This window comes from Papio anubis, chromosome 15 (genome assembly GCF_008728515.1).
Source record: "Papio anubis isolate 15944 chromosome 15, Panubis1.0, whole genome shotgun sequence".
NCBI classification, from domain to species: Eukaryota; Metazoa; Chordata; class Mammalia; order Primates; family Cercopithecidae; genus Papio; species Papio anubis.
The window spans coordinates 74369704-74387577 of NC_044990.1; the positions used below are offsets into that span (position 1 = coordinate 74369704).

Below are 17874 nucleotides of genomic sequence, written 5' to 3' on the forward strand. Positions count from 1 at the left end.
TGAACTTAGAAACTCATATTAATATTATTTTAGCTTAGATTTTTAGCAGGTTTCAGGAATATTTTTCCTAATTTTAAAGTTAATATCAATTAGAATTAAAACATAAACCTTAGGATAAACAACATCAGTTTTCGTCATATTTTATATTGACCTCGTTAGACTTTTTATTATACAGTAACATGTATTTTTTTTCTATTTTGGATAGCTAGTAACATTAATTGTATGTAGAATTAAATTATGACTAAGTATATGGTTTTATTGTTTATAAGTAATACAAACAAATTTGTTAGTTATTTCTACTGCCAAAAGTTGTCTGTGAATGAGAAAACACAATTTTCACTAATATGTTAGTGGTACTTCAAATATAACATCAAGAACTATTTTCTCTCTAAAACATCTTTATGAACTGTGTATGATAAACAATAATAGTAAAGAAGATAAAATAGAAACTAAATCATGTATAGTTTTAGTTTTACATAATACATGTGCTATTGTATAACTGTATTTGTAAAGAAGGAATAAGTGGAGAGGAAATGGACATTTACTCAATATTCTATGATGATTTTCTCATTTAGTCCTTACCAAAACCCCATAAGGGAGGTAGGATTATTCCCTTTTGTAACGAGGAAATAAAGACTACAAATAGCAAAGAAACTTATACAAGATCACACAGATAGTTGGTGGTACAGAAGGGATTTGACTTACAATTCAAATAAAGGGTTTCTCCCTTTGCAAAACATAATGGTGAAACAGTAGTGGCAGATATAGAAACACTGAGTTCCTGGCAATGTAGTTTGCACAAAATTTAAAAAGCTGAAACAAAGCATGAATGCTTCTTAAAATTATATCTTGAAACCATGGCTTTTATAAGGGTCAATATAAATGTTACAGTCTATTTTACTCATTTTCTATACTACCATAGCACTCTTTCATAGCACTTAGAACATATAATAGTCACTCATTTTCTTGACTATCTTTTCCACTGGAATGAGTTTTGGGAGGGTAGGAACTGTGTATCTGTAATGGGAATGACACAGCAAGGTAGCATGGGTTGCTGCCTAGGCATTAGAATATCATACCCAAATGGGTCTAGCTGGTAGCCAAAGATAAGAACTTAGAGGCACCCTTCCTGCCTCGTAAACTGGGCTTCTGTTGTCCTGCCTTCCCTTCAAACAGACCAAAAGTGACCCATGCTCTATTCCCTTATATATACTGTTAGTTGTGTGCATGCTCTCTTTCTCTCTGCCTGACTCCTCTTCATTCTTGCCTCATGTGACCTAGAAATGGAGCCCTTCCTGCCCAAGATTTGTAAGTAATAAATCTTTGAACTTATTTCTTATTGTGGTGGTGTATTAAGTTTGCACCACCCATCGGAAGAGCCAGGGACTATCCCGGACCGGGTTTTCTTGGAGATGCTGGGAAAAACACAAGGTTGGGTTCTAAGTGTCACCATGATGGTCAGGCAAGCATAACCTGGACATGGGTCAGACAAGAGCCACACAGGCCTCTGTCAGTACAAACAAGTTTCCTGTGTGAGGGAGCCTGGGTCTGGGGTCAGACAACTATGAATTAGACCATCCACCAGGTAAATGAAGTGTCCCATGAAAGGCACACAGTAAACATTCACATCCAGCTGCCTTTCATTCCTCATTAGGGCAAGGTCACCAGCCACTCCAGTACTGGAACTCAATTTGGCTGGGGGTTCTCCAAACAGCATTGTTCAACTGCTGTCTCCAATACTCCCCCTTATTTTTGCCTGCTTATTCCATCTCACCAAGTGATTTCTGTCACTATAGTTTGTATTATCTAGTGTTTTATAACTTATAAAAGGAGACATGCAGTAGTACAGTAACCCCCATTTATTCACAGGGGATAGATTCGAAGACACCCAGGTGATGTATGAAACCATGGATAGTAGCAAACCCTAAATGTATGTTTTTCCTATACACATATGTCTATAATGTTTAATTTATAAATTAGGCAAAATACTCTTGCCCTTTGTGGTCATTAAGTAAAACAAGGGTTACCTGAATACAAGCACTGTGATCCCATGACAGCTGATCTCATAACTGAGAATGCTACTAAGTGACTCATGGGCAGACACCTGACAAAGGAATGATTTTCCAGGTGGAACAGAGCAGGATGGTGTGAGAGGTTATCACACTACTCAGCAGTGCATAATTTAAAACGTAGGATTTGTTTATTCTGGAATTTCCCACTTAATATTTTCCGACTATGGTTAACCATGGGCGAGAGAAACCACAGAAAGCAAATTCTTCTTCTCCCCTCCCCTCCCCTTTCTCTCCATCCCCTTCCTTCTCCTCCTCCTTCTTCTTGAGACAGGGTCTCACTCTGTTGCCCAGTCTGGAGTGCAGTGGCATGATCATGGCTCACTGTAGTTGTCACCTCGTGGGCTCAACTGATCCTCCCATCTCAGCCTTCCAAGTAACTAGGACTACAAGCGTGTGCTACTGTGCCTGACTACTTTTTTTATTTTATGTAGAGGTAGGTTTTGCTATGTTGCCCAGATTGGTCTCAAACTCCTGGGCTCAAGCAGTCCTCCCACCTTGGCCTCCCAAAGTGCTAGGATTACAAGTGTGAACTACTATGCCTAGCCTAAGTGTAAATTTAAAGTTTCTAGGAACTGTCAAATTGTTCAAAAGTGGTTGTACCATTCTACATACCCAATGGAAGTGAAAAACAGCTCCTGTTACTCCATAGCCTCACCAACACTTGATATCATCATTCTTTTTATAAAGTTAGTCATTTTAATGGCATATCTTGTGGTTTTAATGTAGATTTTCTTAATAACAAACAATGTTAAATATATTCTGTACTTATCCATATATCTTCTTTGGTAGAGTGTCTGTTCAAGCCTTTTGCACATTTTTTGTCGGGTTATTTGTTCTCATAGTGAGTTCTGATAGTCTTTATATATTCTGTATATAAGTTCTTTGTCAGACATATGCTTTGCAAAGATTTTCTCCCAGTCTGTGGATTGTCTTTTCATTCTCTTTTTCAGTCATTTACATAAACCCTTTTAGTATGAATATTAACACATTCTGCATAAAAATTATGCTTAATAAAGGGCTTTCTCAGATCCTGCTGGGATATATGTCATAATATATGACATGTGTACTGTATTAACTTTCCAAACTAAAAACTTCTAAATTCTAAAACACATATGGCCCTAAGAGTTTTAGATGAGAGATGTGCATGTCTACTCACCACCTGGAAGGTTCCATCTGTGGTATGACTAGTAACTTCCTATTAATTCTTCAAAACTCTCTTGAGGTACTCTAGATCATCTCTATCATCTCTAATGTCAATACTGACTTCCTCCTACCCACCACTACCATAGAACTAAGCATCCCTGGCTCCGTGTGCATAAGCCATTAAGCACATTTATTAACTGACACTATGAGCTAGGCACAGTATAAAAGGGAAAGAGTGGTGAAAAAAAGATACAGTAACCCCTACTCCTATATTATCTTTGTTGAGCACAATGTGTGGTATAATAAAAGATGCTCAATAAGTATTTATTGAAAGCAATGAAATCTAGAGATATTTATTAAGGGTATAAAAAAGACTTTATCAAGAGTTGGCAAACTATGGCCAGTAAACCAAATCAGGTTTATGGTCTATTTTTTTAATAGCCCTAAGCTAAAAATTATTTTTACACTTTAAAATGATTGTTAAAAAAACAATTTTGACAAAGACCATACGTGCTCTCAAATGAACATTACTTACTTACTTTGGCTCCTTACCAAAAAAGTGTGATGATCCCTGCTTTCTACTGATGAACAGGAAAATTTTTGTGCAAAAAACCAATTCCAAATTGAATATGACCCAAGGATAATGGTGTTGTTATATAAGATATAACGTATACTATATTGTCATTAAATGATCAATATATCAATTATGCTGGCAGAGGGAAAAGTCTAAGAGCCTGAATTTGTGGGTGCTGGCCTGGCATTGGGGCTGGGCAACAGCTTAGGGCTTCTGGGGTAGGCCTCGTGGTTGGGCAGGCTTGGAAACTGAACCTACCAGGCAGATTTGGAGCTTGGGGCTACAGGATCCGGCAGCTGAATCTTCTGGTACCAGCATTAAGTTGGGGCTATGGGGCCTACCTGGCTTTGGGTTTTATTGGGGTGAGCATGGTTTTGGGGTCCAAGACAAAGTCTGGTGCTCACTTCCCTCTCCTTCCCCCTAGTGGGTATCTCTCCAGTTGTGCTGAATCAGGTTGAGAAAGGAGTGATGTATGTAATGTAAAATTATCCTTTCTACACTCTTCCATGTGTCTTTCTTATTTCTGTGCTACACTGCACTGTTGTAATAGCTCACCTCGTTCCTTAGTTTTTATTAAGGTAGTTTCATGTGTGGAGCGCATAGTTGTTCAAATTGATGTTTCTGCATGGGTATGAGCACCGGAATGTCTTATTTTGCTCTCTTGCTGATATTCAGACCTAACCCTTTTGTTGTTGTTGTTGTTGAGACAGAGTCTTGCTCTCTGTCCCAGGCTGGAGTGCAGTGGTGCGGTCTCCGCTCACTGTAACCTCCGCCTCCCAGGTTCAAGCAATTCTTGGGCCTCAGTCTCCCAAATAGCTGAAGTTACAGGTGTATGCCAGCATGCCTCGCAAATTTTTGTATTTTTAGTAGAGACGGGGTTTTGCCATGTTGGTCAGGCTGGTCAACTCCTGGCCTCCAGTGATCTGCCTGCCTCGGCCTACCAAAGTGTTCGGATTATAGACTTGAGCCACTGCGTCAGGCCAATCTTAACATTTTAATTGTTGTTTTGATGATCTTGGTTGTATTACACTAAAAACATATTTATGTGTAAAAATTTAAAAGCAGTCCGCATAACTCACCCTATTATTTGATAAATATCTTCAGATTTTCCTTGGTGTAACCTCAGTATCCAAGCACCTGGGTTTGCTTTTAATTGAAAATATCCCTTTTAAGATGAGAAAAAAATAATCACTGAGTAATACGACTAAAAACCATCTAATTGTTCATGAATACACGAATGATCCAAGAAAGTATTTACTAACTGTAGAATGAATAAATTCTATAAATCAATTCCAAGTAAAGAGATTTTACAATAATCTGTTAAAAGAATATTACAAAAGTATGATTTTCCCCATTTTTGTTTATCTTATTCAAAGATTTAATTTTATTTTCTGCAAACTGTTCAGCAACAGCAGAATAAATATTATTTCATTTTACTCTTAGGAAAACAGAGAATTTCACCAAAACATCAAATTAAATATCATCAATTAAATAATACTTACATGATTGGCCATCACTATTGTATCAACCACAACTGGTTTATTTTTTGTGCCTAGTGTGAACTGCAGACCCCGAGGAGGCTGTTCTGTCACTTTATCAAAGCAATGTCCTTCGAGGAGTAAGTATTCTAGTTCATATTCTGCAGTAACAGTTTTCTCAGTCTGTGGAGGAAGTATGTCATTGTTTTTGGTGTTAGTAAAACTCATAAAACAAAATTTTGAAAAAAATAAATGTGATTATTTTAATACTGGCCAATGTATTTTGGTGGGTAACTTCAAGTCTGTCTTTTACACATCAGTGAATTTATGAATTGAATTGATTTCTTCAAGACAAAAAGCTTATGATAAACTTTTTCTTTTTCATGACATTAGCTTTACCGGAACCTCATGATATATGCACCAGTATAACCAAGCAGGAAAGACATGAACATTAGATTTAGATGGGAAATTCCTTAAAGAATCTGCTTCAGTTTGCTATTGTCCTGAAGCTACCACTTCAGACTTAGCAAGAAAGCTAACTTACTATCTATCGGCTTTCCTGTAATTAAAAAAATGTCTATAATCAACTAATTATAAATTGATCAATATAATTCATTTTTAAAGTTAATTTTAAAAAATTAATAAAAATTAATTTTCCACTTCCCAAGTGGAAAGAAGAAAAAACAGAATGCACCTCAACAGAATAAATACTAATATAAACATCAACACACTGATTTCTATTTCTTGTCTTCATAAAATTTTTTATAAGTAACCTGCCTTTTCATTAAACATGGTTTTCTAAGAGCATGTCTCTGTCTCTATAAACATCTTTTAAAATGGCTGGACATTCCAGTTGTTTCTGGATTTTTCTCTGTTGGAAATGTTATGATAAATATTTTCAAGATAAAGCTTTTTCTCTACTTCATATGAATAGCATAACTAAACATGAAAATAAATCAAACAGTAAGTGATTTTCACAAATTGAGAATTCTGTTAAGGTTAAAGACAGTGATGTTGCCTATATTTAATCTTATTTCACCATATTAGGTTTTCAACACTATTGTTTAGTGTGTTTGGGATAGAGTATTTGGATATATTCTGTATTGTATAGTTGTTTTCCTTGATTGCAATTATCTCAGAAATAATAATTACAATATTTGTTTATAGCATTTCTTTTTTTTTTTTTTTTTTCAGATGGAGTCTCCCACTCTCGCCCAGTCTGGAGTGCGGTAGCACCAGCTCGGCTCACTGCAAGCTCTGCCTCCCAGGTTCACGCCATTCTCCTGCCTCAGCCTCCCAAGTAACTGGGACTACAGGTGCCCACCACCACACCTGGCTAATTTTTTTGTATTTTTTTAGTAGAGACACGGTTTCACTGTATTAGCCAGGATGGTCTTGATCTCCTGACCTTGTGATCCGCCCGCCTCGGCCTCCCAAAGTGCTGGGATTACAGGCGTGAGCCACCGTGCCCAGTCTACGGCATTTCTTTCTTGATTCCTGTTGTTATTTTACTGGTTTTAAGAACAAAAATTAAGTAACTTCTCTGAAGACAGTATTTGTTTCAACAACTTTAGCTGAATTCTGAATTTGTTGTTGAATTACTATTCTAGGGATGAACTTTATATAATTTATTAACCTATATCCAGAGTCTTTACAGCAATTTACTTGACTGGAAAGATTTTCATGGGATAGTCTCAGAATAATATGAGAATGTTAAAAATTAGAAAAAGATTGTAGAGATCATGTAGTTCAACACCTTCACTTTACAGACAAGGAAGCTATACACCAAAGTGACTGTAAAGTAAAGCTCAATTATTTTATTATGAATTAGGTACTAGGGAAGAGTCTAAATACACTTACCCAGTTTGTGAATAATAGTATCTTCTTAATTTTATAATATATTAATGTGAAAATTTATCTTGTTCCTATAGATTTATATAACAGACTTCAATTCTGTTGACTTATTCAAACCACAACATAAAAACACAGCCAATTCCTTTTCCAAAGAGTTCTAGTGAATATTTTAAGTTTTCATAGAGGTGATTTAAGTTAAATTAGTTCCTATTTTCAAAACTCATTTATTTATTTGTTTGTTTGTTTGAGACAGGGTCTCACTCTGTCACCCAGGCTGGAGTACAGTGGCACGATCTTGGCTCACTGCAACACCCATCTCCTAGGCTTAAGCGATTCTCCCACCTCAGCCTCCCGAGTAGCTGGGATTACAGGAACAGGCCACCACTTCCAGCTAATTTTTTGTAGTTTTAGTAAAGATGGGGTTTTACCACGTTGGCCAGGCTGATCTCGAATCCTGCCTTCAAGTGATCTTGGCATCCCAAAGTGCTGAGATTATAGGTGTGAGCCACCGCGCCTGGCCACAAAGTTCACTTTTAGCAAAAATATGAAAGTTAGTGATCTTTTTTGACATGTTTCAATCTTCCATTTATATTTTTATTTTCTGTTCTAAATATTGTTGATAGACATAAATTTAATACCTTTCAAATATATCCTTGAAAATGTATTAATTTTTCTTTTTTTAATTATACTTTAAGTTCTGGGGTACATATGCAGAATGTGCAGGTTTGTTACATAGGTATACACATGTCGTGGTGGTTTGCTGCACCCATCAACCTGTTATCTACATTAGGTATTTCTCCTAATGCTATTCCTTCCCCTAGCCCCTCCGCCCCGCAACAAGTCCCGGCCTGTGATGTTCCCCTCCCTGTGTCCAAGGAACATACTAATTTTTCTAATAGGATATTAATTGTATTATTCTTCTGTGGCTGAATAGCTAAGTGTCTTCCTTTAAGAAAAGGTTAAGTTTAATAATAAACATTAACATTTGGGTTTGTTAACAATTGTCTGTAAATACGTTAATCTAGTATTTTTGTTGCCATTGAATGTGATTTTGTGTAACTGCAGACACATTTTCCCAAGTTATTAATAGCAAAGCCATAACACATATCTTGATCTGTGATCTGAACTCTGACAAGCTATCTGATAGTGGAGATGGATAAATGACAGTACAGTTTATTCTTGAATCTTATCTTAAGGCATGTGAAGGCTGAACTTAATGACTTTAGTGCAGTCTGAACTTTAAGAAACTATTCAGGACTCTGGGCAAAAATTCAAGAAAGAGTTAAAGTAAGGAATTCGTTTTAGATAATTAGGTGGCTTGAGGCATATAAGGTACAGTAGTCTTCCTTTATCTGTGGTTTCTCTTTGTACAGTTTCAGTTACCCTCAGTCAACCATGGTCCAAAAATACGTGAAAAATTCCAGAAATAAACAACTCATAAGTTTTAAACTGTGCACTGAGTATTGTAATAAAATCTCGCATGACAGTGCTTGTGTTCAAGGAACCCTTATTTCACTTAGTGACCCCAAAGCACAAGAGGATGATGACCTACTTTTATAATTGTTCTCTTTATTATTAGTTATTAAGGTTAATCTCTACTGTGCCTAATTTACGAATTAAATCTCATCATAGGTAAGTATGTATATAAAAAAAAACAAAACATGGCCGGGCGCAGTGGTTCACGACTGTAATCCCAGCACTTTGGGAGGCTGAGGTGGGTGCATCACGAGGTCAGGAGATCAAGACCATCCCGGCTAACACGGTGGTCTCTACTAAAAATACAAAGAATAAGCCGCGTGTGGTGGCAGGCGCCTGCAGTCCCAGCTACTGGGCGGGGCGGGGGACGGCAGCTGAGGCAGGAAAATGGCGCGAACCCGGGAGGCGGAGCTTGCAGTGAGCTGAGATCGCACCACTGCACTCCAGTCTGGGTGACAAAGAGCAAGCCTCTGTCTCAAAACAAAACAAAAAAAACCAAAACAATGTATATAAGGTTAGGTACTCTGTGTGTTTTCAGGTATCCACTGAGTGGGTCGGGGTATCTTAGAACAAATTCCTTGTGGATTAAGGGAGACTTCTAAAGTACAACTATTCTGATATATAGATTTCCAAGTTAGTTAAGGTTTGGTTTAAATTTCTAAGTTTTGCAGAAGGGACAGAACTCTTCACTGCAAATGTGACCTTTTCCCAAATTTTTTAAGCGTTTGATGATGAGAGATATAAATTTCATATATTATGCACTGAGAGAATAAACTGAGCCCAAGATGAACTCTGTTCATCTAATTTATAATATAGCATTATTTAGGATCTATACCATATCTCTGGCAATCAAACAGAGATTCTTTCACAATTATATTTGTAATGAATATATCAATAAATATGAATAAAACAGATATCAAAATTATTTATGTTTCAGAGGGGTTAATGCATTTTTCTGCGAATTCTCTTTAACAGAGTCACATCCTATTTCCTGTTAGCAATCTTTTATTTTTTGCATCTTCTCTTCTCTTGGTAAGCACCATTGTTGTTTCAGGTGTTTTGATATCTTTCAGACATATGCTGTGATAAAATATAATTAGAGAGTCTTTGGATGCAGTTCTAACAATAATTGCTGAGAATAGCAACACATCTGAACTCCAGGTAAAAGTAACTGTCTCACTTTTAGCTTTTTTTTTTTTTTTTTTTTGAGACAGAATCTTGCTCTGTCACCCAGGCTGGAGTGCTGTGGCACAATCTTGGCTCACTGTAACCTCCACGTCCCGGATTCAAGTAATTCTCCTGCTCAGCCTCCTGAGTAGCTGGGATTACAGGCGTGTACCACCATGCCTGGCTAATTTTTGTATTTTTAGTAGAAACGGGGCTTCACTATGTTGGTCAGGCTGGTCTCAAACTCCTGACCTCATGATCCACCCGCCTTGGCCTCCCAAAGTGCTGGGATTACAGGTGTGAGCCACTGTGCCTGGCCTAGCTTTCTTAATCATTTTTGTCACCTTTAATTATGGAATTAATGCTGGTTGTGCAATAATGTCAATGTAGTGACAATCATGTGAACAAAGTCTTGCCAAGGGAGAATTTTCCCAGATCAAGTTTTTCCAGGTGTTTATATAGTGTTTGGGAATTAGGTGTAACCAGGATTATTTGCACAAGTTAGTATATGGTGGTAAATATCTCATTGTTAGTCTCATTTTTGCCAGGATGTACACACTTTTCCCCTTTGTCTAAAAATCCTTTCTACTATACCAAATGCCTTTGTTATTTTTCCAGGATGGTTGCAGAATATTTTAAGTATGTATAGCACACAATGAAAAAGATGAGCCTGAGGTGTAGCTAACTTTTACAGATGCTAGAATTTATAATCTTCTTTTGTTTATTCACCTAAACTATGAAAACACAGGAAATTTTCCTTCATCCTAGTCTTCTAACTTCAGAGTCAGAGCTAGTGTTCATCTGAACACCTTCTAAAAAGACGTTATTAGATTTGACACTCACTACAAAAAAAAGTTTTAGTTAATCTCCATCAGCTGTTGAATAGCTGCTGAAATTTTCACCAGCAGACAATTTAAAATCTTTCCTAAGCTGTACTAATTTCTCCCACTACAAACACTTCACACTTGGATAGGGTGTTTAAAAGTTACCTTATTGAGTATATTGCCGCACTCTCTTTATGAAGATTTCCAGACTCTGTTAAGAGATCTGACTGATCATGGAAAAAACAGCGATTTTTTTTTTCACTTCTTGTAAGAGTCATTTGTTAACTTTTTCTCATTAATGATATTAGTTTGCTGCTTTTTCTCTAAATTTGAAGGACTGATATTAGAAGATGGTTATGACTGAGTTTTAGGTTTTTAGGTGGGTTCAGCTGGGAGTGATGGGGAGTATGTTACAGAAAAGTGATTTAGGATCCCACAGAATCCACACATGAGTGGATCACAATAAACTTTCCTAGAAGGAAAATCTTTAGGCAAAAGGTAATGCATAATCATGAGACATAAACATTATAAACAATCTTAACCAAATTATTACAGGTAAATGTTTATGCTTCGGTCAGGGCAATGGCTATATTCTATAGGAGGTATCAGACACAAAGAGTTGGAAATAGGTCAGAGGGATGACAATGAGGAGAAGGAAGTATTTTTTCCTCATTTTCTGGATACCAAGTGATATGGTTTGGCTCTGTGTACCCACCCAGATCTCATGTCTAACTGTAATCCCCACGTGTCAGGGGAGGGGCTTGGTGGGAAGTGACTGGATCATGGGGGCAGATTTCCCCCTTGCTGTTCTCATGGTAGTGAGTACTCATGAGGTCTGATAATGTAAAAGTGTGTGGCACTCCCCTCACACTCCTGCTGTCACGTGAGCGGGGCCTGGCTTCCCCTTCCACCATGATGCCATGATTGTTTCTGGAGGCCTGCCTCCCTAGCCATGTGAAACTATGAGTTAATTAAGCCTCTTTTCTTCTTAAATTACCCAGTCTCAGACAGTTCTTTATAGTAGTGTGAAAACAGACCAACACACATATCTTAAATTCTTCTAAAATGCTTCCCTTTTTTGTGGTTTCTGAATTCCTTTTCTCATTCAAAATTCAATGTTTAAAAGACTCAGTTTAGTACTTTCTTTCTGTGCTGTGAATCACAACAGCTGAGGCAGAGAATTCTGACTACTCACTAGACAAGGGTCATATAGGGGGTGATGAGAAGGAGGTATACCTGGCCTGCAGTATACCGCAAATTTTGTTTCCTACTTTCTACCCTAATCTAGTTAGGACTACTTTCTCTGGCTATGAGTTATGAGGCAAAACAAAAAAACAAAAAACAAACAAAAGCAAACAAACAAAAAAAAACAAAACCAACAACAATGAAACAGTTTTGGGTGAAATTTGCTCTCTGAGTTAAAAACTAAACTTCAAGAGCAAAATAAGTACTTAATGGTGTTGTACTAAGCTGCCAAGTGTTTCTCTCCATATTTTTGACATTGCTTATCTTAGAGAAGTATCTATAAGTAAGTAGTCTGAGGCAAAAAGAAAGAAAGAAAAAAGGTAAAGACACCTAGGAACTTGGAAAACCAGAGAAGCTGAATTTGGAAATGAGAAAAACCTAAAAATCAAAGGAAAGACTGGATCAGGACCTAGAATATAAAAAAGAATATTCTGGTAAACATTCATAGTATGATCGCTCACTTGCTACAATTGTAATAGCTGATAAGAATTTATCCTGTTTCTCTCTCTTTATATGACTATACACAATAACTTACATCCTTTAAGTGAATATTATCAAGGTCACAGTTGCTGTGTACTGTTTCAACCAACCAGCCTTCTGGAGTAATCATGTTGAGGGTTAGGAGGGGTGATTCAGGAATATCCAAAAATTTTGCCACTGGTCCCAGAGAAGAAACGTCATTAGCCCCTGACATCAGTTCTGGTTCCAGAACAAAACGGTAAAAGCTGTTAATAAAACATAAAAATACATAATGTGATCAAAACTGAGATTTTTCTTCTAAAATATTTTTAAAATTGAAAATGGCTTAATGATCTGACCAGAAGTCTACAAACAAAAAGACTAAAACACACTATACTGCAGAAGAGTTAATGCTTATAATAGACAATCATTATTTTGTTGACACTACTATCTAAGTCTATGAATATTGTCTACCATTGTTAACTATTCCTTAATGAACATGATTAGAATCCCTTTAAGATATACCTGACTTATGCAGGTTCTAGTAGTTTATGATCTGTTATTGTATTACGATTTGTATGCATCCTCCTTCAAATCTGACCATGGTCTATTTTTCAGCTATTTTATTAACTTTTACCACCACTAATAATATGAAGAGAAATGATAGGAAACAAGTGAAATTCAAGCTGAAATTCTAGCTCCACTTTTAAAAGCTCAACTAAAAACAAACAGGATTAAGTTGAAAGCAACTGCTTAATAGCACTTTTAGACTTAACTTCACTTTTGCTGTATTTTAACCTCATCCTTCAATATTGTGCACAAGAATTATTATGTTATGCTATCAAGGCTAGTGGCTTTTACTATTTTGAGACTGCAGTCAAGGTGTCAGCTGTGCTGTAGTTCTCTCAAGGCTCAACAAGGGTAGGATCTACTTCCAGGTTCATCTAGTTCCTCAAGGGTTGTCTGAATGAGGACCGCAGTTCCTTGCTGGTAGTTGTCTGCAGACTGCTCGCAGTTACTTCCCAAAAAGGCATCTCCAACGTGCTTCAAAAGAGAAGCACACAGAAGAGCCACAGAGAGAGAATGTCAGCAAGACAAAAGTCACAGTCTTTCATAACCTAATTGCAGAAGGGAAATTCCATCACTTTCGCCGTATTTTGTTTTATGAGAGCCAAATCACTAGGTCCAGCCCTCACTCCAGGAGAACTTACAGTGTGAGTCCCAGGCAGTGGTGATCACTGGGAGCCATGTTATGCAGATAGACAAAGAAAATAAAAAGAAGAGAAACAGGAGAGAATACAGTCATGAAGTAAATGTACAAAACAAATTCTTGCTGCAGTGGAAATACCAAAGAAAAAGTATTCTGTGAATGTTGTAAGTAACAATTTCTTTGTGACTTAGTACAGTGAATGAGACATGAAGACAGAATCTGACCATTCTTTGAAGAAATTTAGATAAGAAGGAATGAAGAAGAGGGAAAAAAAGGACTCTAGAGGAGAGAAAGTTAAGGGAGCAACTTTTTAAAAAATTGAATAACTGTAACAACTGAAAGAAAAAAGCTAGTATAGAGACTAAAGATCCAAAAGAGAGAATATGTGATATAGCAAGGATCCAGAACAAACAGGAAAGCATGAGATCAAAACAGAGAGGGAATGTTTACCTAAAAAAGAAGAAAGATGCCTCATTCTTTTCCTACAATACAGGAAGGCTGAGGAAGTATAGCAGGTAAGAGTAAGGAGTTGAGGGGATTCCTGCCCTTAACCTGTCTCATCTCTGAGAAGAATAAATTTACTAAAAGGAAAGGACTGGGAATAAATGTGTACGCTAGATTGCTTGATATATGCTACTGAGTTAATAAGATTCTGTTGAACTGCTAGTTAAAAAAATAACTGTTTACTCCAGTACATTATTTCATCTAGAAAAGTCAATTCTTTCCCTCCCAGTAGATTATGCTTGCTTATGTGTTCAATAATCCTATTCTTTATTATAAAATGTGATGTTTTACAGAGAGGATCCCTACTCCTGTGAATAAAAATTCTGTACTCATGGAACTAACAAACCTTTCAATTAGTAGCTAAAAAGTTTAAAGTTTTTGTTCAGATGTAAAAAGCCATGCCATAAAATTTAAAATACAAAAGACACATGAGAAGCATAAAAACTGAATGAGATATATGGACAAGAGTCTTGAGGGACAATGAATAAGTCCTAAACTTTCACTTAAATTTCCCACATTTTCCATTTTATTGCTTTCCAACTATTAAAAATACTTAGGTTTAAAATGTCTGCTCTGGCTGGGCACAGTGGCTCATGCCTATAATGCCAGCATTTGAGAGGACAAGGCAGGTGTATCTCTTGAGTCCAGGAGTTCAAGACCAGCCTGGAGAACATGGCAAGACCCCGTCTCTACAAAAATACAAAAACAAAAATCAAAAAACCACAAAACTGTGCGTGGTGGCATACACCTGTTGTCCCAGTTACTCAGGAGGCTGAGGTGGGAGAATCACCTGAGCCTGAGAAGTCGAGGCTGCAGTGAGCTGTGATGGTGCCCCAGCCCGGGCAATGGGAGTGAAAATCTGTCTCCAAAAAAAAAAAAAAAAAAAAAAAAAAAAAAAAGTTCTGCTCAAGGCAACAATCTACAGTACGTCAGTTGTAACAAATACAATTTGAAAAGTAAACAAGGAATGAACAGAATGCTACCTTTCTATCTTGTATGTGTATGCATACTTTTTTTAGAATTACATAATTAAATACTACAGAGATGAGCACATTAACAAGTCTTAAAAAGCTATACTAGTGCAATGGTACATACCCTGTTTTCTGCCCAATGACACATGAAGGAGAATTGAATATTCCTATCAATAAGAATGGCTCACAATGACAGTGATTATGATCCAAAAAGAAGAGAATGGGTATATTTTTGTCCCCTCTTGAGAGAGAATGTTATTTCAACACAGGGGTGTTAATGAGGAATATTTGTATATAATTATAAACAATTTTTTTTATATCTCTGGCAGGTTATTCTAAACTAATTGTATCCTAATACCCCCAAATAGTAAATGTGATGATATAATAAAGATCATTTTGGTAATTATGATAAACCAAAAATGGTTTAATTCCACCTTATTTCCCATTGATGTATTTCTTTTTTTTTTTTTTTTTTTTTTGAGACGGAGTCTCGCTCTGTCGCCCAGGCTGGAGTGCAGTGGCCGGATCTCAGCTCACTGCAAGCTCCGCCTCCCGGGTTCACGCCATTCTCCTGCCTCAGCCTCCTGAGTAGCTGGGACTACAGGCGCCCGCCACCTCGCCCGGCTAATTTTTTGTATTTTTAGTAGAGACGGGGTTTCACTGTGTTAGCCAGGATGGTCTCGATCTCCTGACCTCATGATCCGCCCATCTCAGCCTCCCAAAGTGCTGGGATTACAGGCTTGAGCCACCGTGCCCGGCCTCCATTGATATATTTCTAAATAGGTATTCCTCAATCACATTTCCAAAAATGCCTATGAATAAATACAAATCCATATAAATTCTGTAATTAGGTCAGATCACTTTACTGAATTAGGTTATTTTAATTTTTCTATCAATTTTATGTCAGTTAAGGTTAATAAACAGTCTGACCTTCTGACTTATTTCTGTGAAGCATCTTGTGAAGAAAACAAAAAAACAGATTCAGTAACAATGATTCTTTTTTTCTTCTCAGCATTTACAAATTTTTCAAAATGAAATTTTGTTCATTCAGACTCACCTCTCTAAAGGGGCTTCTGAAAGCCTGCCCCTACAGTTCATGAACAACTTTATCTTCATGTTGATAATCTTGCCAAGTACCTATTGGAAAGAAATTCTCAGGTTTGATATTAAATAATATTAATAGCTAATATTTGTTATGCATTTACCATGTACCAGGTACTATATTAAAACTTTATGTTCATTATCTCACTTGATCCTTATAATGCCCTGCTGAAATAGTGCTTTTGCAGTTTAGGTACAGAGAGATTAATGTGCTCAAGGTCACACAGTAACTCACAGCAGAGGCAAGATTTCAATCCCAACAGTTGATTTCAATGTCCCAGGATTATGTTGCTTGCCCTTTGCCTAAAGTGACTTTTTTCATAGTATCTAAATTTCCTTAGTATACTAGAACCTTGATCTGCAAATACAAAGTGGTGACCTTACAACAATATTGGCAGTATCCTGATTCTTTTGGAATTCGGAAGTTCTTGGCTACCTACAAATAAATACTTTCTTTTCATTTCCCTGGATCATAAGAAGTAGAGGAAGAATTACTAATTTTGATAGTCCCGATCTCCACATAGGCAACATGTCAGTGAAGATTCGAAAGCTATTAGCTAACAAAGGATACAGGTAAAGGGAGAAGTAACAAAACAGATACATGCAACAGAAAGAATACAGGCTTGATGAGAAATTAGAACATAAAGACTAAGGATTACAGAGATTTGAGTTTCAATTCTTATTCTGTCACTCATCATATTTGCTACTCTGGAGGTCACTGAACCACTGTTTTTCTCAAGTGTTAGATGAGAAATTATCCATTTCTTCCAATAAATTATCCTGTTATAAATTAAGAAATAAAGTTACTCAGAAATAAAGTACATTATTATTACCAATGATGGAAACTGGAATGCAATCCCATATTTTATATCTCTGTATAATTTCCTCTTTCTTTCTCTCTCATTCTCATTCTCTCTCTCTCTCTTCCTTTCTTTCGAGACATAGTCTTGCTCTATTGCCAAGGATAGACTGCAGTGGTGTGATCATGGGTCACTGTTAACTTCAAATCCCTAGGCTCAACCAATTCTCCCACCTCAGCATCCTGAGTAGTAACTACAACTACAAGTACACAGCATCATGTTTGACTTATTTATTTATTATTTTTAGAGACAGGGTCTTGCTATGTTGCCCAGGCTGGTCTTCAATTTCTCAAGTGATCTTCCTGCTTTGGCTAATTGCACATTTCTTACTCCTAAATTCTACTTTTATATAAAAATTTTTCAAATTTAACTAATATGCTTTTTTGTGAATAATGACTCTCCATAGGAATAGAGATTTTGCACACTAAAAAGCATCATACTAGCTCCACTCCTTTCAGATGTGATTGCTTTCTAAAGAATAACCTGAATAGTATATTTCAAGACATATAAATTTAAAGGTATAACCAATGCTAAAAGAACAAATAGGTAAATCAGTTATGGGATTAAGTTTGTCCTACTCGTTTCATAAAGTGAACAGCTAGAATGACAAAGTCTTTCTAAAATTATTTGTCTCCACTAATAAAATCTCATTTTCCAATGAGATTTGACAGTACGCACTACTTAAAAAAAATTGCATTTTGAAATTTCAATATACAGCAGAATCATATGGCTTGATCACTTACATTTTCACCAGACTCAATATCTAATTACCTTTGCCTGTTCCAAAAGTGAAGTCAACTACCAAAGGACAAATAGTTTGTAAAATTTTCAATATCACTAGAAAAACATACAGCCTTCTAATGGAACTAGTTTATTCAAATTTAACTACTGAAAGCTGCATTCTAATTTGAATGTTTGAAAGTGGTGCTAAGTAAA

At 36.5% G+C, this 17874-nt stretch overlaps 1 protein-coding gene across 9 annotated transcripts in view; it reads right to left on the minus strand.

Moving 5' to 3' along the window:
• Nucleotides 1-17874, minus strand: part of UGGT2 (UDP-glucose glycoprotein glucosyltransferase 2) — a 274442-nt gene that overhangs the window by 95081 nt on the left and 161487 nt on the right. For all 9 annotated transcript variants that reach the window (XR_002518478.2, XR_002518477.2, XR_002518481.2 and 6 more), the window contains 4 exons: nucleotides 16035-16114; nucleotides 12369-12558; nucleotides 5292-5450; nucleotides 4869-4954 (listed from right to left, as the gene is read on the minus strand). Coding sequence is in view for 3 of the 9 variants with exons in the window: in XM_017951367.3 (XP_017806856.1) it covers nucleotides 4869-4954; nucleotides 5292-5450; nucleotides 12369-12558; nucleotides 16035-16114 (515 nt within the window). In the remaining 6 variants the exon portion in view is untranslated. The remainder of the gene's footprint in view (nucleotides 1-4868; nucleotides 4955-5291; nucleotides 5451-12368; nucleotides 12559-16034; nucleotides 16115-17874) is intronic.